Source organism: Syngnathoides biaculeatus, chromosome 15 (genome assembly GCF_019802595.1).
Source record: "Syngnathoides biaculeatus isolate LvHL_M chromosome 15, ASM1980259v1, whole genome shotgun sequence".
NCBI lineage: Eukaryota > Metazoa > Chordata > Actinopteri > Syngnathiformes > Syngnathidae > Syngnathoides > Syngnathoides biaculeatus.
Genome location: NC_084654.1, coordinates 18,841,098 through 18,867,645, shown reverse-complemented (window position 1 = coordinate 18,867,645; position 26,548 = coordinate 18,841,098). Strand labels below are relative to the sequence as shown.

The window sequence follows — 26,548 nt, the reverse complement described above, 5'->3', positions numbered from 1 at the left end:
GAACCCGTGGCCAGGGAGATACAGGAAGTCAGCCATATTGTTTTAAATCGGCCTTTTTAGGGTTCAGGTTTTAGGGTTTTGGCATATCCGAATTTATCATATCCGTGTGTGCGCGGAGCAGCGCGTCACATTTTGATTCCTCGCCATAAAACATGAATCTAATTAGCCAGTTACACAAGATCCAAAAACCCATCAAGCACTTTTCCCCATTCCCACATTAAAATACAACAAAGCTTCCTTGCATGATCAGCGCAGAGGGAATTCCCACCCAACGCCATCTGGACAAAAGTGATCCTCTATTCATAGCGTTTTCTTTTCCTTTTCAACGTCCTTTAGTTTCCCCTCATTGTTCTACAGATCTGATGACACCATAGATGCACTTTAATCAGAAATATTACAAAAAAATAACCCTAACCCTAAACCCTTGTAACGGCAATTTAAAAGTTTTGCTTTCAGTTTGACGGTTTTATTATTCGCAACCTTGACTTTTAAGCACAGCGCCCTGGATGAACATTAACAGGGCATCGCATGCAGTGGTCTGCGGCAAAGACAGGATGAGAATAAGGAGACCAACGTGAATGTACAATCCATTTCTTACATCACACATTCCTGCTCGTCCTCTGTCTGGAAATGGTATGTCCGGTTATCTGTTGGAAAAAAAACAAAGCGCATTGGCAATGAAAAAAAGACTTTCCTGCTGATCATGAAAGGAGGACAGTTGAAGTGAAAAAGCAGAGATAAACCTGACGAGAAATCAAAGCGGCACCCATGTGACACTTGAGATAAAAAAAAAAAAAATAGGAAGAAAACCTTTTCTAAACTGTAACTACATAAATATATATTGAAAAAATTATTAAAAAATAAAATATTCCAACTTCAGAGTCATGCTAAAATAAAAAATAATCCTGAGAAAATATAGTTGATATAAAAAGATTTTATTTTATTGTAAACTATAGATAAATGTTAATTAATATGAAGGAATTAATATTTCACCCCAATCTATATTTACAATTATGCTAAAGATAGTACTATGCTTAAATTTATCCATTATACATTGAACATGATATAAAATTAAAAAAATACATTAATCAGACATTCACTATAACATAATGTCAATTAATAACATAGAAAGTACATGTTACAGTTCAATACATCTATCCATTTTCTTCACCGCTTATCCTAACGAGGGTCGCATGTGCTGGAGCCTATCCCAGTTGTCAACAGGCAGGAGTCGGGGTAAACCCTGAACTGGTTGCCAGCCAATCGCAGGGCATATAGAGACAAACTGTCGTACTCACAATCACACCTGGGGGCAATTTAGAGTGTCCGATTAATGTTGCATGTTTTGGGGATGTGGGAGGAAACCAGAGTGCCCGGAGAAAACCCACGCAGGCACAGGGAGAACATGCAAACTCCACACAGTCGGGGCTGGAATTGAAACCGGTTCCTCAGAACTGTGAGGCCAACGCTTTCCCAGAAAAAAAAAAAGGGAAAAAAAACTCCTTTTGTAAACTGTAAATACATAACTATGTATTGAAAATTTATTTCAAAAAATAAAATATTCCAACTTTAGCATCGTGGTAAAATAATTTAAACAAATCTTAATAGTAAAATAATTAAACAATTAAGATAAAATAATATAAATATATATACAAATATACAGATTTTATTTTATTGTTAACTATAGATAAATGTCAATTAATAAGAAGGAATTAACACTTCACCCCTCAATCTATATTTACAACTATGCTAAAGATAGTACTGTGCTGAAATTTATCAAATACATTAAACCTGATATAAAATTTTAAAAAATACCTTAATCAGACATTCACTATAAAATGGTATCTATTAATAACATAGTAAATGCACTTTACAGTTTAATGTACAGGTTTATTCTTTTATGTCACAACCAATTTAGACTGCCTTTTGTCACTACACATTTGACTACTTTTTTTCACACACCCAAAAAAAAAAAAAAGAAAGAAGATTCACATATTTTCAAGACTGCCAAGCAAGTCAGGGTCAAGGGTTAAAGATAAAACTCACGAGTAACTAGGTCAAAAGCTCTGCGGTCCTCCGGGTTCGGTCGCACCTGACATGTCAGGAGATTGAGCTTGGCCGGTGGTCGATTGATCTGAACACAAACACACATACATACGCACACAAATATTTATGTATGCTGTACTTTATTCTCCTCCTTATGTGCTGCTGTAAAAACAGAACTGAGTGTGTAATCGAAGCTTATTCTGTCGCGTTTTGTTGTGTTGCTGTTTCTCACCGTGCTGTGAGAGATTGTGAGGCAGCCAAATTTGACTCCACATTTCCTCTTCTGCCACACTTTTCTGATCCTGCAGTCGAAAAAAAAACCCAAGACGAGCATTTGTGAAACGTCCCTTCGAAACCTACCCTTTCAAACGTTAAAAAACGTACCGTAAACATTGGAACCCCAAGTATACATCGCCTGTGTGTGTGTGTGTGTGTGTAAAAGCTGGATCCACTCAACAAAACCACTTAGCCCACAAAAAGTTAAGAGGAGGGGGCCCCTGTTTGAATCTTCTTGTCAGGATAATGGAAACCAGCTGAGGGGGGAGCCAAGTCTGAGACCCCCTTATCCTCCCCCATCATCGCTAGCACCAGAACCTCCCCCTTCTCGCTCCATGCTCTCATCTGTGTACTCTATGCGACATGAGAGAAAATTCACACCAGGTGACCATCTTTTACTCACCCATCACTTTTTTTGAGCAAGAAACCCGACTTCTCAGTCCCGTACTGCTTGTTGCCCTGCGGCTGGTGGATGCTGTAGCCGTTGCCCGAGTTCTTCCTGTTTAGATATTCCTGCCACAAAAAAATACATAAAATAAAATCACACACACAAGAGGCTTTTTAAAGAGAATTTGTAAAGTCTGGGGGTTTATGGCAAGTCTTCAAATGGCTCCACCCGTACGCAAAGATGAAAATTGTACCGTAATTCCCGGCCTCCAGAGTGCACCTGGTTATGAGCCTCACCCAGTTCATTTGTAAAGGAAATACCTAGCTAGCTAACGCTAACACCGCGATATCAGGGCCGGTTAAAAAAAAAAACATACCGGTAAAAATCACTGAGACATGGCAGTAACACGCTAGCGCAGCACTAACAGGGCCGGCCGGTAAAAGTCACTTCCTCGGCACATACATTCCACTGGTCTCACTCTTACCTTTTCCGCTCGAGTGCCCCCCCAACCCCGCGGCCGTTAGAAAAAATGCACAAATTAGTCGTGTCACCGCATAAACCGCAGAGTGGAAAGCGTGTGAAAAAAGTCATGGCTTATGGGCCGGAAATTACGGTAATTCAAATTGCTCTCAATCAGATGAAAGTTCAACTTGGAAGGACACAAAAATAGCCCAAATGACCTTAAAATGGCAGCTTCAGACCAAAATGACACCAAGTCCTCTGTCTTTTCACTCATGGCTTTATGAGACGACTTTGTGGCTTTTAAATAATAACGGCAAAGAAGCAAAACGATTTCAAGATGGCCTTCGCGCTGCTGTACTCGGGCCCTAAAAAACCTTGACGCAAATCTCCCGAAACAGTCCGTGATTTAAAATGCGGAATATTTACCTCTTTGCCGTCCACTTGGAGCAGCAGGCGAAGAGAATCCCTCAGCTGAGTGAGTTGTTTGACTTCCTCGTCCTGGTCCAGTCGTACCTACCACAAAATCAAGAGGACCAGAAAATTAGAAATTAGAATCGAATAGAATTAGAAAATGTAACACTTGAGCTAGCATTTATTCATCTGTGACTTTCACACAGAATCCAGGGAGGCGGGATATTGTCGCGTGTGAAAATCATATGTGTATAAAATACTTGTCAGAAAATGATAATCCTTCTAGAAAACACAACAACAAGCTGTGTCTCAACAATAAAATAGGACATTTGTGTCAGGGACCTCACATCGACCTCTGGGTTCAAATCCGGGCTGCGGACTTCCTGTGTGGAGCTCGCATGTTCTCACTGGGCTTGTGTAGATATCAAAGATTACAAGAACACGTGTTTTAGGTTACGTTAGACTACATTTCATGTGAGTGAGAATGAGAGTTTGTGAATGCTTGTTTGTCAATATCAGCCCCTTGATTGGATGGCAACCAGTTCTGGGTGTACACCGTCGTTTGCCTTAAATCGGTTGGAATCCGCGAGGCTCAGCGATACAGAAAATGGACGGAAATGGATGGATACCGTGGTCCCAAGGAAATCTCTTTGATTGGTATGTCTTGACTTAGAAACAAGCTTTGTATGTTGGGGGATGAGCTAAATTTTGCCTGGGTTGTTAGTGGAAGATTATGAGAATCTTGTGTAAGTACCGTAATTCTCGGTCTACAGAGCGCACCTGTTTATAAGCCTCACCGAGTACATTTCTAAAGGAAATACCATTTGGTACATAGATATGATGTAGCTGTGTAAAAGCAAGAAGTACTCACATTGAAACCCACATTCAAACACGAGATATTTACAAAGAAAGATGGTAAACAGAGTTTAACGCTAGCGCCGCCGCACTGATGCTAACACTAGCGCCGCACTAACGCTAGCGCCCCGCTAACAGGGCTGGTTAAAAAAAAAGCATACTGGTAAAAATCACTGAGACACGGCAGTAACACGGTAGTGCAGCGCTAACAGGGCTGGACCGGTAAAAGTCACTTCCTCAGCACATATATTCCACCGTTCTCACGCTTAACTTCCGCTCGCATGCCCCCTTGCGGCCGTTAGAAAAAAATGCACAAATTAGCCGCATCACTGCATAAACCGCAGGGTCGAAAGCGTGTGAAAAAACATCCGGTCAAGTTTTTCAAAGCCAAATAGTTTGAAAGTTGCTTGTTTTATGTTAATGTTGTCAAATGAGTTTCTGATTCTGAACTCTTCTGGGTTCATAGTTTGTAGTCTATATCAATCTATCCATTCTTTATCTGAGCCGCTTATCCTCACAAGTGTCGCGAGAACATAAAATATGCGATATACAATCCACATACAATCAAAATTATTGCTATGGGCAATTATGAACTTTTTGGGGGCTGCGTCACAGTTTTTAAGTCATGCAAGTCATCACTGTACTGTAAAAGCTATAAGATGACAGCAAGATTGTATTAAATCTTGATTTTGAGGGTGGGGAGCTAGCTCAGGACTTAAGAGCTTTGTGTCACCGTCCCAGTAACAAAGACCAGACTTAGAACTGGGGCGTGTAGTGCTCAGTGGTCTCTCTTCCCCCAAAAGACAAACAAGAGTTGAGTCATTTGCTGCGCAACGTGATTTAAAGCCATCAAGACTTTTTCTCCAGATGCACGCAGACAACTGACACAATGTCATCTGGGAGCCGCAGTACGAGTCGGAGCGAGGACGCGTTCCGCCGACTGTGCCAAACCAGAAAAACGTGTAACCTTGTAACGTTTTTTTTTTTTTTTTGCGCCATCCGTCGCGCTAGGGCAGGTCTGCGCGGAGCAGAACGAGTCCAAAAAGTGTTTGAAGGAAAAGTGCGGTGGAAGCTTCAGTTTTCACGGTGCGCTAACAGCGGAAATATGTCTTCCAACAACAGAGTCGGCTTGTGCTTCCAGGGGGGGCGCGGGTTTTGGTTTGTTGCGGAAAAGAAACGGTGGAAAGAGTTCATTCTGTGATTCATCGTGGGCAAAAAAAAAAAAAAATTGGGGTAAATGCTGAGACAGGACTTTCTTACCATAGTGAAAAAGAGTTACTGGTTGACACACCCCTATTTTTTCGTATATTTAATTATTAAGTTACTGCATATATACATAAAAATACAACAAACTATGATACCAAAACAGGTACGTATCATTTCAATCTCATTTTATGTTAGCCTTAAAAGTGAATGGCTAACAGAACTCTCCGCAATGTCCACTAACGACCCAGTCTAAACTTATCTTCCCCTGACACGCAAAACCTGTCTCTTCATCGTGATGCATAACTTCAACTTTTTAACATCCGATCCCATACCAATGATGCAACCGATGTCGGTCCAAGACGATATCAGCAATAATCAACCGAACAGCAAAAACCTTTGTTATGAGAAAAACTAACCCATTTATTATTACGCAATGAGTTTCATAACGTGACTTTCAAAATAAGAATGGACTACAGGTGACTGAAACAAAAAATTATATTTGGAAGATAGCCGGGATGGGCTCCAGCACTCCTGCGACCCTCGTGAGGATAAACAGCTCAGAAAATAGATAGATGAAAAATCACATTTATGTAAAAGTTTAAATCCATCCATCCATTTTCGTTGCCGCTTATCCTCACCAGGGTCACGGGGAGTACTGGAGCCTATCCCAGCTGTCAGGAGGCGGGGTACCCTGCCCATCGCAGGGCACACGGAGACAAACAACCGCACTCACAATCACACCTAGGGGCAATTTAGAGTGTCCAATTAAAGTTTCAATCAAAACAAAAAAATAGACAACCATTAAAAATGTAAGACGGAGAGAGGGATGTTTATTGTGGCTCTATTATGAATCCCACTGAGTTTGAGGAAGTCCTTGCTAAAATGCGTGTGGGAGTCACATTATTGTCCAAAGTGATTTCTGAGCTCATCAGTGCGGCACTAATATTAGTTTACCGCTGCAAAGGGCAAAGTGCGTATGACTGGCAGTGCTGTACTGGTATATTGTGTGTCTAAATGCTGTGGCTGAAGTATTTAGCTTCAGTCTGTTACATGAAGGGTTAGAGCTCCACACCATACATACTAATTGGCATTAGCATTAAGCTAGCAGGGGCTTTCTTTCTATAGCAGGGCTGGTCTAAACACATAAATGTTAGTTTTCTCAAGTTTTATGTTGTCTAGAAGTGGCATCTTGAAGCCTCTTTTTTGGATTAATTTGCCAACTTGCTCTTGTAAAGTGTGTCGACGTGAGTTCACAACTGCTCGCATCTTGAAACGCCGGTAAAAAGGCTCACTCGTATCTCAAGGCACCACTGTATGACATTTAAAAAAGGCAAAAATTGCCCACTGATGTCATATGTTATGGTGAAAAATAATAGGAGTTTGCATCCAATCAGGTACGGCTAACAAGATCCCTCTGTCGACCGCGTGCTATGATATGCTGTGATGTGCTGGCCAGCGTTTCAGTCCTAAATTGATTTCTTATTTAGCATTTCAGGGGGTAAAAAGAAAAGACGAGTACAAAGCGACCGTTTATTACCGTGTGAACCGAGGAAGCCAGCTTCTCCACAAAGGGAGCAAGATTTTCTGCAGCTTTCAGCCCGTCCTGAAAGAAACTAAGAGTGGGGGGGGGGGGGGGGAAGAAAGGCTGAGTCATGGTGTCGCTTCAGTCCAAACAACATCACACGCTCGAGCAGTCCGCTTCAAACCACTGGTGTGGTTCCAGTTGGCAAAATGGTTGAGCGACAGCAGAAAAAAGAATGTACGAATGTCATTTTTTTTTTTATGCCAAGAAGAACAAAAAAAACAAAAAAAAAAAGACTCCCACCCTCACCCCGATCACCTTATGTGGCACCCAGCTTCCCATAAATGGAAAGTACACAAGCTGGGGAAAATAACTGACCTGAGCTGGGCCTGGAAGAACTTTATGAGGCTCTGGAGGAGATCCGGGCCTTGACGGACCTTCAGCTCCTGGATCTTCAAAAGGTACTGGAAACATAGAAAAACGTAAAAATTTTACATTTTCTCATAATCGCGCTATTTTCATATTTAATGGCAGAATTTGTAGACTGCGTACAATTCTTTCAAGAAAACATGAGGGATCATGCAAAACACATTTGTTTTCATTTTTATGAGCTTCGAATTAAACTATATTTCAGAAGAGCGCAAAGATTAAACAAAATGGAAATTATGAAAATAATATCCACCCTGTTCAATTTTTCCCCACAGGTTTATCAATGGATAAAACGATGCGGCTGGCTAGTCAATCGAATCTGCCAAAAATTAATAGCCACACATCTGTCTGTTTCACAGTAAGGAAGTGTCGTATCTGTAAATCCAACGGTAGACCGACACAATCCACAGAGGTGTATGGTTTTTTTCTCCCCCCCACCAGCGTGTGGAAACAATGACTTCATTGTGTTGTGTTTGTGAGAGATGACACGCGCACACAGACGGCAGCGGTCAGGCGGAGCAGCTTGCAAAAGGTGGAAATTCCACTTTCCATTTGACACCCCTCCTAACGTCAACTAATGCTGTCACTTAGCAGTAGGAGCAGGAGGATAGACAAAATTTTGAAATATACCGCAGTTATAATTAATAGTACCGGCCTACAGAGCACACCTGGTTATAAGCCTTGGTACACGTTAGCGCTAGCGCTAACTCTTTCTGTGTACCGAAGCTTATGATCAGATGCGCTAACGCTAGCGCCGCATGACCGCATAAACCGCAGGGTTGAAAGCGTGTGAAAAAAGCCACGGCTTGTTGGGCGGAAATTACGGTATATTTTAAACAAAGAAATGTCAAATTATTGGCCTCGTACCCCTTTCCCAACTTTTGTGAATTCTGACACATTTGATACGTTAAGTTTGTCCACTCAGGTCAAACTGTGCATTTTGCAAAAAAAAAAAAAAAAAATCCTCCAGCCTTTCAGTGCATCATAAAACAGCTTCTTCATAAAAAAAAAAAAAAAAAAAAAAAACTTCTTTTGAATGGATGACAATAATACAGCCAACTGGAACCGAGCCAGAATCCTCCACACCCACCCCCAACCGAACCCCTGGGGCCCCCGATATTTTCCCCAATAAAACAAGTGAGAAGCGCCTTCTGGAAGCTTTTTCAAAGGATGGGAGACCACCCATGTGGATGTGGGTCAAGACCACTTCAGGTATGTGCAAAGGGTTGTTGGTGCTGGCAACTCACCTCGCACATCTGCAGCTGGAAGGTCCTCCTCTCCCTCTCCATGTCCTCCCCTCCATCCGATCCCTCCGTCCGAATGAGCTGCCTGCTCTTCTCCCTGCGTTCCTTCTCCAGTTTGGCTCTAACGTAGATGAGGAACATATGGCAAAAAATCGATAAAGTGCAATTTTAGTTTAAATTATTGATTTATTATCATTATCTTATTATTATTATATAACATATATATATATATTATAATATATTGCAATATATAATAATATATATTATATAAATATATAATAATATATTTATATTATTATAGACCTTATTATCTCCTCATAAGGAGGAGAAATATAGAAATATGGAGGGGACATTTCAATAAAAACAAAGTAGTTGTTTCATCACGAAAATAGCTACTGTGTGATTTTGTTATCTTTTTCAAGGACAAAGCTCTGCTAAAAAATGCTTCAAAATTAACAGATCCACTTTCGTCTGCTCCAATGAAAAGACATTTTTTTAGATTATAAATAAAATAAAGCTATTCTGTTGCTTAAATTACACATAAAATAATGCTATTCTGTTGTTAGCTTATGAACCAAAATGCTAACGTCATGCTACAGACCTAGCCTACTACTATATCTGTGGGGCTAGCTAGCTCAGGCAGCGAGGCTAAAGGCTATTTTTTTTAATTCACATATGTTCTTAATTCAAGTGTTTCATTATCAGTTTATGTACAAAAAAATAGCAATGTCAGGACAATACAGGATATATTTAAGTGAGGAATGTTTTTGAAAACCCGCTTTAAGGAAATGAGGCATATGCTGTGTGACAGTAGTTACATTTTCAAGTCGTAGTCTTTCCAGCTTCTCTCCATCTGCTTCTTCAGTTCCTAAGGTAAACACAAGTGAAAGTACATCTTTAATAATATAATGTACAGAGCCTCACTGTAATTCAACTAAAACTGAACCCGTCTGCTATCTGGCAAAACCGGCTCCCGCCAGTTACCGCTCATCTGCTGTGGTAATAATACACAGGGACAGTCGCTTACAGAAATATGAGGCAACTCTCTTGCTTGTCGGTTACCAGGACGACCCTTGCATTCAAACAATAAGCAGGTTATATCTGCTTGGAACATTGTTTTTTTTCCATTTGTCGGTATAAACAGTTTTATGCCTGTATGAATAGGCGACGATAGCTGAAAGCAGTCAAGATTGCATTTTGGATTTAGACTTTCTGCCAAAACGATTTTATCTTCATAAAGACAATCTCGTAGCAGAGATGTGTGTTTTATGTGTAATTACCTGTCTCATAGTTTATTTTATTTTCGAATAGTTTTACTTTGATCTATCTATCTATCTATCTATCTATCTATCTATCTATCTATCTATCTATCTATCTATCTATCTATCTATCTATCTATCTATCTATCTATCTATCTATCTATCTATCTATCTATCTATCTATCTATCTATCCATCCATCCATCCATTTTGTACGTTCCATTGCAGTTCATTTCAATGTGCGAAGGTTTGCCATTTGTTTGGAGACTACCAAGTGAACTTTTCACTCACCAATCTGCTGTCGCGCAGCTCCGATTTCAGCACATTTTCCAAAGGGAAGGCCATGATGTTGTTGAGGTTCTGCACCTGGAACGTGTCAGAGCGCAAGACAGGCGCGATATATTAGGTTTTCAACTTGGTGTGTGTATTGTGTGGCAGCTGGGTCATTAGAGGTCATATTCGTCAAGAAAAAAAAAAAAAAAAAAAAAAGCTGTGCTCCAGACAGTCCCATAATGGTTTCATTTTGCCCTTAAAATTTGAGACTATGAATGCATTTTTGATTTCCTTTCCATTCCTTCCTCAGTAAATTTGTTAATATTTTTTTGTTTCTGACGACCTTCACACTTCAGCCCGGTTTGGTAATGATGATCCCGGTTTGCCATCCAATAATAACTCCAAAAGAAGAAGAAAGGGATCAAACAAGCAAAGATGAGAGTGGGGTGAAATGAAAACTGAGATTGACAAATACTCTACGTAAAAGGAAACTGGTATTCAAACAAAAATAGTCCCGATAATACTTCATCCATCCATTCATTTTTTTAGTCGCTTATCCTCACGAGGGTCGCAGGAGTGCTGGAGCCTATCCCAGCTGTCAACGAGCAGGAGGTAGGGTACACCCTGAACTGGTTGCCAGCCAATCGCAGGGCACTTAGAGACAAACAGCTGCACATCACAATAACATCGCACCTAGGGGCAATTTAGAGTGTCCAATTGCTGTTGCATGTTTTTGGAATGTGGGAGGAAACATGGAAACTCCACACAGGCGGGTCCGGGATTGAACCCGTGACCTCAGAACTGTGAGGCCAACCCTTTCACCAGCTGAACCACCGTGCCCCCCCCTCCCCCCCCGATAATACTAACTTTACATATTTAGTTTTTAAACTATTTGTTTCATTGATGGAATAATTTCTAGAATAACTGATGATAAAAATATTCCACAGCTGAAGCCCTACTCCCCGGCCAAAATATTAGGTACACAAGCGCAATATAACCAGGGAGAAACTTTGATAAATTCTCAATAATACCAATAATAATAATAATAATAATACAGCACATTTAAAAATAATAACTATATACACGGGCGGCACAGTGGCGCAGCTGGAAAGCTCACAGTTCTGAGGTCCCCCCGGGTTCAATCCCGGACCCGCCTGTGTGGAGTTTGCATGATCTCCCCGTACCTGCGTGGGTTTTCTTCGGGCACTCCGGTTTCCTCCCACATCCCAAAAACCTGCGACATTAATTGGACACTCTAAATTGCCCCTAGGTGTGATTGTGAGCGCAAATGTTTTCTCTGTATGTGCCCTGCGATTGGCCGGCATCCAGTTCAGGGTGTACCCCGCCTCCTGCCCGGTGACAGCTGGGATACGCTCCAGCACTCCCGCGACCCTCGTGAGGATGAGCGGCTAAGAAAATGGATGGAACTATATACACTTTTCAGGCAGACAAAGAAGTGCCAGTAAACCGACAAACGAGGGCAAGCTTTTGAATTAGGAAGCTGTTATATAACCCAGTGTGGTATCGGGACCGTCTTTCAGCAGCCGGCAAGATGACGTAAGAGGAGAATGCGTTGAAACAAACAAAAACCTGTTGAAACCTTCCCATTCATTTCTCTTGGAGGGACTGACTGACGCACGCGAGTCCGGCAGTGTGTGGGGGATTTGAGTGCTCCCGCCCGTGAATTACTCACGGAGGTCTGCTCTCAATTAAAATGGCCATAGAAACAATCCGTGGGAGGCTTCACTTACTTCTGCTCGCACACATTTCATCTTTCTTTTGAGCACAGGAGTAATGACTCTGTTTGTCATGCAGCTGTAATGTCCCACAACCTTCATCTCTCCTGCCAGCGTGTTATCTACGACATGATTCATTTCTGTAACGTGTCAAGCTAACCTTCACTTCCCTTTACCGGAGTCGTGTTTGGAAGCGCTCGCTCCTCCTTCTACGCTTTTCCTCACCAGATTCTTGAGCAGGGCCGTGACCTCTCGGGTGAACACGGCCAGGTTGAGGAAGCCCGTGGAGACCTCGTTGTTGTCCTGGCTCAGGTGGCTGTTGCCCAGCTTCTCCAGGACCTCGGTGTATTGCTCCTTGGCTTCCATGTGAGCTGCAACAATGAATATGCTGTCATTCGAAGAAAACCGCATGTGGGTTCCATTAGTTGTCCCGCCGTTTAAAAAAAAAAAAAAAAATCTGAAAACTCCTGGATTTAATAAAGGAAAGTGGAGACAGAAAGTGAAAGGTTTTTCTGATGAGACAATAGTGAATTGTTTTTCAACAAATTCTGCACAGTAAACTGGAACCTGCATGAAACAAAAAGAAACTCATTTTCGTCACGGGCCACATTGTGATTACGGTTTCAATCAGAATGACGAAAACCATAATCTTTTATCGAGTCATCATATTTACACCTGAAACGTACTCACTTATTTTGAACCCGAGATCAAGTGTGATGGGGTTTTTCCAAACATTCTTCCTATTTGGTTACACAAAAACGCTTATAATATCTCAACATTATCATTTATGATACACGACAAATTCAAATTTTGGTCCAGATTTTCACAAAAATCATGGAAGTTGATTTGCCTCCGCGGGCCACATAAAACCACGCGGGAGGCCAGATCTGGTCCCCGGGCCTTGAGTTTGACACCTGTGTGTGCGAGGAAAAAATTGTAAATTAAAAAAAAAAAGAATGTGGAGAGAAACAGAGCTTTTTATTTTAATGTGCTTTTAATGAACTAAACTACACTTTTTAGTATGGATAGGTATCTTTCCGAGGACGTTCCCATTATTATTAAGAGTAAATAATAATGCATGCAACTTACAAGGCGCTTTTCAAGGAATTCAGAGGTTTTACAGTCGGACACGTTATTCATTTACTCCACTGTCGCACCCTGGTATTTGTAGCCAAAGCTCACCTGGGCCGGTCTTACGAAAGTGCGGCTGCCATTCTGCACCTACGGCCCCTCCAACCAACACCAAAAATCCAACTACCATAATTTCCGGCCTCTAAGCTGCAACTTTTTTTCAGAGGCTTTCAACCCTGCGGTTTATGCGGTGATGCGGCTAATTTGTGAGGTTTTTTTCTAATGTCTGCAAAGGTGCACGCAAGCGGAAAAGGTAAGAGTGAGACCTCTGGAATATATGTGCAGAGGAAGTGACTTTTACCGGTCCGGCCCTGTTAGTGCTGCACTACCGTGTTATTGCCGTGTCTCAGTGATTTTTACCAGTATGTTCTTTATTAACCGGCCCTGTTAGCGCGGTGCTAGCGTTAATGTTCGCGTGGCGCTAGCGTTACTGCGGTGGTGCTAGCGTTAGCGCAGCAGCGCTAGCGTTAAACTCTCTGTGTACCGTTTTTCTGTGTAAATATCTCATGTTTCAATGTGGGTTTCAATGTCAATATACCAAATGGTATTTCCTTTACAAATGTACTGAGGGAGGCTTATAACCAGGTGCGCTCTGTAGGTCAGGAATTACGGTACATTAATTCCATCCAATAAATTCTTTATACCATGATACCTAAAAATACAAGAATATTTCTTTACTCCACCTTGCTGTTCCAATACTTTTGGAGGGCAGTGCATATATAATTTACATTACCTACTGTACTTGCCAACATAGAAAAAGTCACGCAATATAGTTCATAACCGTTCATATTATATCCCTACAAGTAGAGGGAGGTGAGGTGGGCAGCGTCACAAATGCATGAGAAGGACAGCCCCCCTCCGACCCCTAAACACCATCTGCATTGAACAGGGCCAGTTAGAGAGGGTGATAAATGTGCTGTAATTATTGAGCCTCGACATATTTTGATATGTAAGAACTGACATATGTTTATAATTTAATTTTTTAAAGACGCGCTGATGTTTTTCTTGCTGGATGGCAGCTAAGTGCAAAGATTGAAAACAGACTACAGATGTGAAACTATCACAGAGTGTGCACATAAAGACATTTTTTACATCTAATCTGTTGACAAACACTCACATCAATTGGCACTCCAACGCTTTTGAGGTTTACGGGGACCGGAAAGGGAATAGTAGACTGTTTTTGAGCATCTGAGCCAGTGCGGTAGAGGGTGTTGCGGGGGGGACGACGTGACTCACAGTGTTGATGTACGATTTCCTCGGGAGTGATTAAAGAGCGCAAAAACATAATGCTGGAAGGCGGACGCTTACGATCAACCCTCTCCTTCGACGAGGCTTTTTTTACTGGATGCTTGCCTAAATTCTGGCCGGCGGATTTCTGACTCACTCACTTCTGGGTCGGAATGGGAAGTTTAGCGGAACGTCAAACGTACACTTCCTCACAACTGGTAACAGAATCGCATGCCGTTTGCACATTGGCCCCTTAATGGATGCAAACACATTCACACAGTACAACCCCCATACATGCAGTAATGACTTGAAGTACCACCTCAAGGGTGTGTCAAACTCACTTTTGTCGCAGGCCACAATGTAGTTATAGTTTCCCCTCAGAGGGCCGTTATGTCCGTGAAACCCGAAAAATATTTAATCACCTCATCATATTTACACATGAAAAGTGTGAAGTAGTTTGGGAATCACAAATCAAGGGTAATGGCGTTTTACAACTATTGTTGATATTTGGAGACACAAAAATGCTTGCAAAACCACAACGTCGTCATTTATGATGTGACAATTGGAAATTTTGGTACAGTTTTGAACAAAAATCATGGAAGTTGACACGCGTGATTTGTCTTCGTGGGGCACATAAAATCATGCGGTGGGCCGGATCTGGCCCCCGGGCCTTCAGTTTGACACCAGTCACCTAAGGTAACCGGTATCAAACTCATTTTTCTCGCAGGCCACACTGCTGTTCCGGTTTCCCTCAGAGGGCCGTTATGACTGTGGAACAAAAACATTTCATCATCTCATCATATTTACATCATCAATTTATGAACTAGTTTTGGAATCGGAAATCAAGGGTAGTGTGTTTTTCCACTATTCGCGTTTGGTAACACAAAAATGCTTGTTATATCTCAACTTTATCATTTATGATATTTGACAATTTGAAATTTTGGTACAGATTTTTACATGAATCACGGAAATTGACACTCTAGATTTAGCTTCGTGGGCCACATAAAATCATGTCAGATCTGGCCCCCGGGCCTTGAGTTTGATACCTATAACCTAAGGCAGGGCTTAGCTACCTTTCTGAGGTTGAGGGCTACTTTGTGAGCACTGATTGTATGAAGGGCTACGTGACCTGTTTGCGGCAAATTTCAGGCTCAGTTCATTTCACGTGCATGAAATATTTTTGTTTTAATTTATTGTAGTAAATGACATTACAGGTATTTAAAAAATTTAATTCATGTAAGCAAGTCAGATTCAGATTTTGAAGCAAAAATAATAGTAACAATTTGTGGCCTATGGTATTTTTAGGACATACCTCGCGGGCGCCTTATATGGTCCTCTGCGTTGGTGACCCCTGACCTAAGGCAACCGGTGTCAAACTGAGGCCCGGGGGCCGGATCTGGCCTGCCGCCTCATTTTACGTGGCTCGCAAATGCAAATCATGTGCACCAACTTCCATAATGCTTGTTCAAATTGGTACCCAGATTTTACATTTTCAAATGTAATAAGTACAGCACAACCTCGGTTCTTGACCACAATCCGTTCCAGAAGGCGGTTCGAAAAGGGATTTATTTGAAAACCGAATCGATATTTCTCACGTCTGCGTACAGAGGCTGCGTTATACACAATAACAACGCGCGTCGTGGATCAGCCGGTCGGGCCGTGCGTGTTATTTCCATGTTTTTTCGCGGTGCGTTTGAATTTACAATAACAAAGTGCGTCGTGGGTCAGCTGATCGGACCGCGCGCGTTATGTTATTTCCGGATTTTGTCGCAGGTGTTCGAGTACTGATTTTCTTTCGAAAACAGAAGCAAAAAAAAAAATAATAATCTGAAAAATTCAGTTAGAAAACCGATTTGTTCGAGAAAGGAGATGTTATTTTGGGATATTACAAGCATTTTTGCTACCACACCCATTTTTTTTACAGTAACGTAATCAATAGTTGAAGAAAGTATTTTCTTTGAATTCTGATTTTAAAACTAGTTATCCATCCGTTTGTTGTGTGTATGTAATAATATGAGAAGGCGATTAAACAATTACATGGTTTCACAATCATAAAGGCCTGAACCTGAAACCTGGACTAGAATGTGGCCCATGACACAAAAAATTGTTTTACGTCCTGGACACAAGGATTTATTAATGGTTTATTAACAACAATAGCTTACCAAAGCTTAAAACAGTCCAGAAAACCGTATTTGCCGGCACCAGGTTCTTTTTTCACAAAAACCTTACACCTATTGGTCTTTGAAGGATCATGGGGAAAAACTTCAAACAGTGAAAGTGTAAAACTGCACAAAAATGACCATACATACTACACGTAAGGAACATACTGTAAAGTCGGTTTTTAAGAATTACTCATCCATTTATGAATGTAATCCATTTTTAAAAGTTCTGTCGTACTCTGACTAACGTGACACACAGTTTGGTCACAATTTAGCAAAATAAACAGTTTGTAAAGTAGTGTTGAGCTTGGTTATCTGCCACACTTTCATAAGATGACATCATAACAACATATTTCATTTCCTCTTTCTTGCACCTCAAGCTTGTTGCGCCACTTGAGAACAAAAATGAACTTTTCTGATTGAGCAGAAATGACGCGCGTTGTCAACATCTACAAATTACACAAAAACAGGCGGACGGCGTCTGGCCACCGTGTGAGAAAGTGACGGCGTTGAAAGCGCCGGCAAGAGGCGGCGAACTTTGAACACGGCGCACTTACTGATTCCAGAGTTATGGATGGCTTTGATCAGCTTCTTCATCTTTTGGAGAGTCAGGTGATCCGTCTCCAATGACTGTAAGAACAACACAACATGACATTAAACGTTAGACTTCGGTCCTTGAGGGGACCCATTTTGAAGTGCAGCCTGAAATGGCTTCCCAGCTACAACATCAGGTTCACCAAAATAATAAAATGGTTTGTACAGTGAATTCAGCTGTTTTTCAAAGTGTTTTGCTTCCCCGTTTGTGTTCAGCCATTTGTTCCATATTATTCCAACAATTAGTTTGATCAAACAAAAGGCCACCTCCATCTGCAGTTAAGTAAATGAATACAACTGGCAAATATTTCAAAGCCAGTATATATCCAGTCATTATATGAGCCGCTTATCCTCACAAGAGCCACAGGAGTGCTGGAGCCTATCCCAGCTAACTTTGGGCAGGAAGCGGGGTGCACCCTGAACTGGTTGCCAGGCAATCGCAGAGCACAAAGAAGCAAACCATTCGCATTCACAATCACACCTAGGGGCAATTTAGAGTGACCAATTAATGTATGTCGTTGGGATGTGTGTGTGTGTGTGTGTGTGTTGGGGGGGGGACGAAAGGTTTATTTTTTGTGGGTGTGGCGTATATTATTCTTTTTGGATTTCATTTGATGAGTGCGTATTGATGTGTGCGCGTCTACGTGCAGTCAGTAATGGAAAAGATTCCCAAAGTGTGACTTCAAAAGACAACCGGTGAGTAAGCACGTCAGTCATCTACCTTCATGCATCACTTGAAATAATTCCAGCGTGGATATCATATCATCACCGGTCTGGCTCGCCTAAAGTTTCTTTTACGTGGACGCTCCTTTTGAAATGACAACTGAAAACACACCCAGGAGTCAGCTCAGGTTACCTTCTAGTGGATGTCCCAAAATATCAGCTTGCATGTTTGTCATGTTCCGAGAGGCCCTCGACGGAAACTTGACGCGCAAAATGTCCATTTTTGTCCAACCTCGGTGGTCCCTTCAGCTCCTCCAGGGGGAGCCTTTTTCTGGCTCCGGGGGGTTAGTATCAGAGCCAGGATGCGGATTGTGTGAAAGGGAAATTTTCAGTGCTGGGAAAGTGAGTTTATTGCAGAAGATATGTTTCAAATCCAACTGGAGCAGGTGAAACTCTTCGACTTAACAATTTTACCACCCTTAGACACTTGCACTTCCATCCATCATCCATTTTCTTTGCCGCTTATCCTCACAAAGGTAACGGGGAGTGCTGGAGCCTATCCCAGCTGTCACAGGGCAGGAGGCGGGGTACACCCTGAACTGGTTGCCAGCCAATCGCAGGGCACATCGAGACACACAGCCGCACACACAATCACACCTAGGGGCAATTTAGAGTGTCCACTTAATGTTGCATCTTTTTGGGACGTGAGAGGAAACCGGTGTGCCCGGAGAAAACCCAGGCAGGCACCGGGAGAACATGCAAACTCCACACAGGCGGGTCCATGATTCTGCTTGTCTCTTCAGTGCCACCGTCTCTAATCCGTACAACACTGTTTTATAAACTTTGCCCTTCATCCCAGCGGAGTCTCTTTTGTCACATAAAACACCAGACACCTTCCGCCAACTGTTCCAACCCCGCTTGGACCCGTTTCTTCACTTCCTTACCACACTCATCATTGCTCTGGATTGTTGACCCCAAGTATTTGAAATCGATAGTCAGTAAGTAAGTATACTGCAAAAAAAAAAACCAAACAAAAAAAAAACAATAACAATCAAAAAATAAAATATTTACTTTCTCTGGATCATTAAGAGTGGACCTGGACAAAGATTTTCTGTTATATTGTATATGTAGGTTTTTACATAGGCTTTTACATTACATTAAGCTTTTTGTTTACATGACATAGTTTGAGAAGTAAGTCTCCTACTCCCACCCCCCCAAAACACACACACACACACACACACACACACACACACACACATACATACAATACAATAGAGATGTGTGCCTACTGGCTACGCTGTATCTTGTGTTAAGTGTTCAAGCAAATATTACCTGCCAAGTGTTCACCCCATGAGAATTGATAAAGAATCTGAACTCTTAAGTAGTATCAATATCTGGAACAGGCGGCACGGAAGCTTAGCTGGAAAGTGTTGCCCTCACAGTTCTGATCCTAGACCCGCCTGTGTGGAGTTTCCATGTTCTCTCCGTGCCTGCGTTTGGTTTTCTCCGGGCATTCCTCCCACATTCCAAAAACGTGGGACATTAATTTGACACTAAATTGCCCCAAGGTGTAATTGTGAGTGCGCCTGTTTGTCTCTATGTGCCCTGCGATTGGCTGGCAACCAGTTCAGGGTGTACCCCGCCTCCTGCCCGTTGACAGCTGGGATAGGCTCCAGCCCTCCCGCGACCCTCGTGAGGATAAGCGGCTAAGAAAAGGGATGGATGGAATATGTGGCACATCAGTGATGTAACCACCTCTCTGTTTAAGACAGAACTCGAAGCATAGTGACAATCCGGCCACTGAGACGCCCCGTGTGTAAGGGATTTCTGTTTCTTCTAAACAAAACACAAGCAAACTTGTTAACCCGACCTCACACAGACTCGCTTTTCCGCTGATGCAGACACGAGGCGCAGCGCCGCCGCCACGCATCGCCGCAAACGGCGTTAATGAGGCAGAAATTCAGACCTAGCATAGACGCCGCGTTGTTAGCGGGTGCCGTTTACGCGCCCTCGCTCGCAGTTCACTCCCACTTCTCTCACCTCCACACCCCCCAAGCGCGCGCCCGATAATTAAAAGGCTGAGCGACTCAGTGAATGGGAAAGCGATTCAAGCGGAGTGTCGACACGAGACTGGCGGTGGCAGAGGATAAACACGGAGGCGACAAACCGTACTGTGTTCATATGTTTGGTGAAAATACACGGGGAGAAAATCAGGGCGCGACGTTCTGTAATTCACAGCACGTTAGCGTGTGCCATCATGTAGGGCAATTTTTCCTGTCCTTCTGGATGAATTCAGGCTTGTCGGGTTATTTTTATGATGCAATGTAATAAGAATTGGCGTGAGAAAGTCGATGCGACAATATTCCGCCTTTGCTGAGTTCTGCGCAAAAAGTCATAATTTTGCAGGATCTCTGTGTGAAAGAGGCTAAAGCAGGGGTGTCAAATTAATTTTTGTCGCGGGCCACATTGTAGTTACGATTTCCCTCAGAGGCCCGTTACGACCACAAATCCATGAAAATCTTTCGCCTCATATTTACACATGAAATTTATGAACTGGTTTTGGAATCAGAAATCTCGCTTCATGGGTTTTTCAACTATCGTTCGTGTTTGCTGACACAAAATGCTCGCAATATCTCAACTTTAATCATTTATGATTTGACAATGTGAAATTTTGTTAGATATTATCACAAAAATCATGGAAGTTGATATACATGATTTGCCTTCGCGGGACACATAAAATCATGTGGCGGGCCGGATCTGGCCCCCGGGCGTTGAGTTTGACACGTGTGGGCTAAAGTCTGGGCCGGTGCACAAGCAGGTATAATATTTCATCATCAATTGCTATGTGATCTGCACGTTTTGGGCAATATGCAGTTTTCTATTTCAACAATGCCAAAAAGATCTCCTTTTCAGAGCAGCTACTTGACTTGACACCGGCAATTTTTGTGCGATATATTTGTCGGCACATATAACTTCCATCATTGTGTAGTAAAAGGAGGTTGGGGTTAGGAAGCAGGCCGCGGAGTGTACATGGGGGAGGGAGAAGCGGGAAGGAGTTGCCTAACCCTGCAAACCACAATTACGTCCACATGCTAGTCCATCACCGTGAATTCACATATGCCGGACTAAATATACACACTCTATGAAAGAGGCTACCTTCACCATACAGTACGTATACTTGAGCTACTATTTTTATGGGCATAAAAATTGCACACTTCTACTCTTTGCAGAAAAATAGATTCCCCTCACGCTCATGTGTGCGCCGTGAACATCTGCTGCGATGTTCCTGCTGACACATCAGCGCCGCAATGACGTCGAGAAAACTTTCAGAGCTGATTCCTTGTTTTTATACAAGAAAGGACAGGAAGGACTAACTGCCGTGGATTATTTGCTTTATGGCAAAGTTCACAGCAGCACTTCTCGTCTCTTCCGTCACCCGAGCGGCTTCGGAAGAACAGCGTTTACGGTAACATACACGGGCGGGGGGGCTTACAACTAAAATGGGGGATTCATAGTTTATATCAATCTATCCATCGTATTTCTGCAAAAGCAGGATCACCTGCCGATCACTGTACTAGTTTGTACTAAAGAAATGGCAATTTAGATTCAATTATCATGCAGTAATGCGTTTTGTAACATGAAAAACCAGTGAAGTCATCTTTTTGTAAAAAAATGTACAGCCTCGATCAACCCAACATACCTGAAGTTGTTTTACTGGTCAATGAATATCGCATACGTCTTTGCGCAAATATTGACCATTTTAACTTCTCAATATTGTTAAAATATATAATTTGGCCACAACAACAACAATTTTTGTAAACACAAAGAGTATTTGAGATTTTGAGACCTGAATTACTACTACTAGACCATCAAAGACAATGGAGAGTTGAATTTTCTTGTCTTCAATTAACCCAACATCCTGTAATTGTCGGTAAACATTGAAGTTTATTTCGTATTTGATGGTGTTCAATGTTTTTCGGAACATCAATTTTGAGCGGCCAATTAAACTGTTGTCGAAAACAGTGCGGAGTCTCAATTACCGTAAAATTGATCTTTACCGCATAATTAAAGTGGGCTGTTTTCAACCAGATGTGACCTTGTCGTCAATCAACCAAACGCAGTTGTTTATTAAGATTGAACACCATTTCTAGTCCTCGATTATAGTACAGTACAGCATTTTGCAGACAGTTCAGACACTCGAATGTACCTGACACCCTTTTGGAATGCGGGTAGGAATTTAGAGTATCCTAGAAAACCCTCGAAGGCACATAGAGAACCTACCACCTCCAAACCGGAAGGCTGGCGCTGAGACTCAAACCAAGAACCTTGGAACTTTGAGACAGATGTGCGAAGCAATAGTACCGCAAGCTACTGTGAACCCAACATCTCAGTAAAAATTGAAGACTATTGATGAACATTAAAGAAAATATAGTCTTTAATTAACATTATGTTGGTAAATATGAGAACAGGATGTCCAACTAATTTTTGCCACAAGGCGCGTTGTAGTTTTAGTTCCCACATAAATGTTTCATTATAGTATTAAATTATTTTGAAAGTAGATGTCCATAAAAGTAGTTTGGTCAACTATTGTTAGTTTAAAAAGAGATTTGGTTACTCCTATTTTTTTTTTTTGCTGAGGACAATTCAAAATTTTGTTACAGATTACAGCAAGAATGAAATTTGACACACATGAATTGTGCTTGCGGGCCACATAAAATGGTGTGGTGGGCCGGATCTGGCCCCCGGGCCTTGAGTTTGGGACCTGTACATTAGAATCCTGAATCTTCAATACAGTGCTTCAAAACGTACATTTTTTCATCAATATTTAAGTCAATTTAACGTCTTCCATCAACTGTACATACTGACTGCACGTTTGTAAACATCCATCCATTATCTTATCCACAGTTGTCGGTTAACTTCTTGACCATTTCAAGTCATCAATCACTTGAGCGTTTCTATTCTTTAATCTTTGGTCTTTGGAGTTTTAAAAGAACCCGACATGTAGGTTTTGTAAACAAAGATAATTTAACCATCTGTGAACTTTGCATTGTTGTTTGTAAGGGTCAGAGAACATTTGAAGTCCTCACAGGCCCTAAATAAATACCTTTTCAATTACAATAACTGTCATAAACAGTAATGTCGGTGAATTGAAGTCAACACCTCGACAATCAATGTTTTAGTTCCATATTTAGTCTCGTAATTGAGCTTAGCAGACTAATTATATAAAAATGTAAGACAATGAAGTCATCAGTGAACTTGAGATTTTTGTTTTCAAGAATTGAAATTCATTTCAGCTCCCCAAAGACCGTCTTGTAAACAGTTTTCAATGAAACTCACATGCAGGTTTTGTGGACACTGTAAACAACTTCAACCATCTCAGAACCTCACATTCTTGTTGGTAAAACCTGAAATCCATTTCAAGGACTCTGACTAGTAAATACTGTGTATAGGCTTTTGTAAACAATTACTGTAACTGTTGACGCATGTTTGTGTAGACCCCTTGCGAGGGTGTTCAAAAAATAAAATTACACCTGCCTTCTCTTGAAAAATAAATCTACTGCCATGTACAGTCCGTTACATTTAAGGGTGTGAGTTTGACAACTTGATTTTCAACCCAAATAAGCCTCATAAATCCGCCCAATGTGGCGCATGCAGTCAGGCAGTCTAAAGGTAAACGCTGCACGGAAGTCGAACACCGCGCACGTCGCAGGTAAAACACCGCCTCTCGGGCTCTCCCCGTCCCGGGGTCTCTCACCTCCTCCACGGCGGACACGGTGCTCCTGCAGTCGCTCATTTTGGCCTGGAAGGTGGACGTGGCCGGCGACGACAGATCCTCATTGGTCAGAACCACGAAGTCCGAAATGCTGATTCTCTCCGGCATGTTTGCCTCCGAAGTTTTTCCCCGAACCAAAAAACTATGCAAATTATCAAATCACCGCCTTGTGGGGAACGACGCAAAGCTTGGGCGCAGGCAACAGATTCCCATCGGAAGCCGGCGAGTCAAAAGTGTCCCAAAACAAACTAATCGAGCTGGGAGTTTTTGAGAAGTGCGTGCGACTCTGACGCTATTGTGCGCCACACTGACAGAAAAGACGAGGAAGAGGAGGACCAGGAGGACCGGGGGGGGGGGGGGGGGGGGGGAGCGCGCGATCGTCACGTGGGAATGTTTTTGTGGCGCTCCAGATTTACGAGGCCATTTCTCACCTCTCATCTCTAAACGGACGCCATTGAACGCGACTGTGTGGTTTCCGTGGTAACCCGGGTGGACGCTAAGCACGGGACAAAATATTAAGTACGGAACACCTCATATGACGCAAGGCTTCTATAAAAATCTGCATTTGGTAGATGAAAGAAATTTGTCAATACTGATTTTACCCAAATATTACTCATGTAGCGGGATTACAAATCCATGCTAATGTTGCGTGGATTAGCTGTGTTAGCTGCTAACCGGGCATGCTAACTGGTGAAGAAGCAAAGCAAAAAATATATAAAAATATACTGAATGTTTTTTTTTTCTGGTAGTAGGAGCAACACGGCTGTGTTGGTTTCAGTGCACCTGAAAATTGTGGAAAAACTGGAGAGAGGGCAGTATTTAAGGTTACATAGCTCTGTTGTAATGTTAAAAAAAATGACTGATCGAATCACTTCAAAACCATTTAATAGCATTAATGTGACCTACGATCTCTAAAACCCAAATTAAAAAGAAAACATCTTATTTTTCAGTCGGGCTGGCGGGCAGTCAATACGACGGCGCATGCTGATGACGTCATGCCCGGTGACACATGGTGAACTACAATTCCCAAGTAACTTTTAGACCTTCCTTCCATATCCATTAATTATGTACCCCGAAAGCTCGTGTATAAAATGAAATGACAAAGACGAAAACTAAGGAAATATTGCCTTTAATTATGGTTAATTTGGCAAACCAAAATGTCTTTTTATTTTCATTTTATCATAACCTTGATCGACACATGTTCACAGTTCACGTATTCTAATGTAAACAAAGTTGTAGTTTGCAGCGTCGTATAAGTGAATTTTGTAAAACTGAAAAGCAGTTTTAATATCTGACTAACCTTGCTGAGGACCCTAAATCACAGGCTGCATTCTTCGGTTATGTTGATCTTCAGGACTAACCCCTAGGAATATGCTTTATTTAATTTACAACGCATCCTTATAATTATATTCAAGGATGCTGCTCGTGTATTTGCCCTCGGTCATCGCCTTATGATGCTTCTCAAGTGATAATCTGATGCGATGAAATGAAAAAAAAAAAACTAAAAGAGGAAAGTAGTGGAGAGGTGTAGCGAACATAGCACCTGCATGCTATGCTCTATTCAAACACTACGTTTCTCCTGGGGAGGAGGGGGGGGGGGGCACCGATACTCAACATTGTGCAGATGGGTGGCTGTATTAAACTCATCACCTTCACTTTTTTGTTTGTCTGTTTTTTTTTTTTTTAACCATAAAACAACAAATGTGTCATTTTGCCACACCACAAGTACAATCAACATCTCCATCTTGTAACATCGGTGCCAAGAAACCACAATGAAGTGAGCGGGGAAAGTTTCACTTATTTGCGAGAACCTTTCGACACACACTAGGATTGGGAGCCTGACCCAACAAGAGGAGGAAAAAAAAAATGACACTGGCGCTCTGTTGCTGACATGAATGGACAAACTCCTTCTTGTGCCGCTTGTCCTTCATTTGGCGATGAAGGCCAGCGCATGTGCGCCATTGTGTTTGTTTACACATCGCCTAATGTGTGGGCCACCGCGAACTTGCCCCGTGACGCCCACGTGCTTTATTATGATGTGCAAAACACTCTCACTCTATTTATCATAAACACTCACTGACTGTGAGGCCAAAAACATTCAGCAGAACCTCTTCGGCATTTGCCTGCTTTTTGTACAGCAATCACTGCATATTGCATAGATATATACATATTTTAAATCTGAGTGAACCTCGCAAAACACTCGTGAACTGCTTTTCATACTCGTAAACACCTTTACAAAATATTGTAATGCACATAGTTTTGGATGAGGCTAGTCAGCACTTATTTTACCACATACATTCATAATCGTGTGATATGAATACATTAAATAAAATATGCAGTGCACTAAATCCATAAAAAGAATTAAAAATCTAATTGGCTTCAGCCCAAACAATGATTGATGAATGAATCCATTACATGTGTTGTGCGCATACTTCAGTCTGTATATGATGCGAACTGCATACATCATGGCTGCCCGGGGCTGACGTCATGCAAGCCCCGCAACGTCCCGAAAACAACCCCCACCCCCTTCAATTTCTTTGCGGCCCCTTGCAAAGAGGCCCCGCTTTTGTGCACCCTTCCAGCTTTCAAAAGGCTTCGAGCTTTTTGTGAAACCCAGCAAACTGGCCCGCTCCGGCCGAGCATCAGAATACAAACGAGATCACGGGGGACAATCTGTGTTTTTATATGCTGCTAATTACGCAATCAGTACCTCATTTTCAGATGAAGCAGTGCTTTTACATTTGCTAAAGGGAGTAATTCTCTAAAGTTCGATATGGAAGTGGTGTGTGGGCTCCCGCTAGTGGCGCCCTAAAGAATTACTGAATTCAAGGCTGAGTGAAAACTGCGAACAAGATTTAAATGAAGCCTCACTTCACCGAGTCATCCCTCACTAAC

At 42.0% G+C, this 26,548-nt stretch overlaps 1 protein-coding gene across 2 annotated transcripts in view; it reads right to left on the bottom strand.

The window, feature by feature from the left end:
- Nucleotides 1-23,983, bottom strand: part of asap3 (ArfGAP with SH3 domain, ankyrin repeat and PH domain 3) — a 40,261-nt gene extending 16,278 nt beyond the window's left edge. For both annotated transcript variants that reach the window (XR_009798439.1, XM_061843884.1), the window contains exons 1-13: nt 23,636-23,983; nt 17,181-17,253; nt 12,332-12,477; nt 10,389-10,463; nt 9,658-9,707; nt 8,843-8,960; nt 7,545-7,630; nt 7,182-7,257; nt 3,599-3,685; nt 2,726-2,835; nt 2,279-2,348; nt 2,047-2,134; nt 599-647 (exon numbers count right to left, since the gene is read on the bottom strand). Coding sequence is in view for 1 of the 2 variants with exons in the window: in XM_061843884.1 (XP_061699868.1) it covers nt 599-647; nt 2,047-2,134; nt 2,279-2,348; nt 2,726-2,835; nt 3,599-3,685; nt 7,182-7,257; nt 7,545-7,630; nt 8,843-8,960; nt 9,658-9,707; nt 10,389-10,463; nt 12,332-12,477; nt 17,181-17,253; nt 23,636-23,761 (1,154 nt within the window). In the remaining variant the exon portion in view is untranslated. The remainder of the gene's footprint in view (nt 1-598; nt 648-2,046; nt 2,135-2,278; nt 2,349-2,725; nt 2,836-3,598; nt 3,686-7,181; nt 7,258-7,544; nt 7,631-8,842; nt 8,961-9,657; nt 9,708-10,388; nt 10,464-12,331; nt 12,478-17,180; nt 17,254-23,635) is intronic.
- Between the last annotated feature and the right edge of the window lie 2,565 nt (nt 23,984-26,548).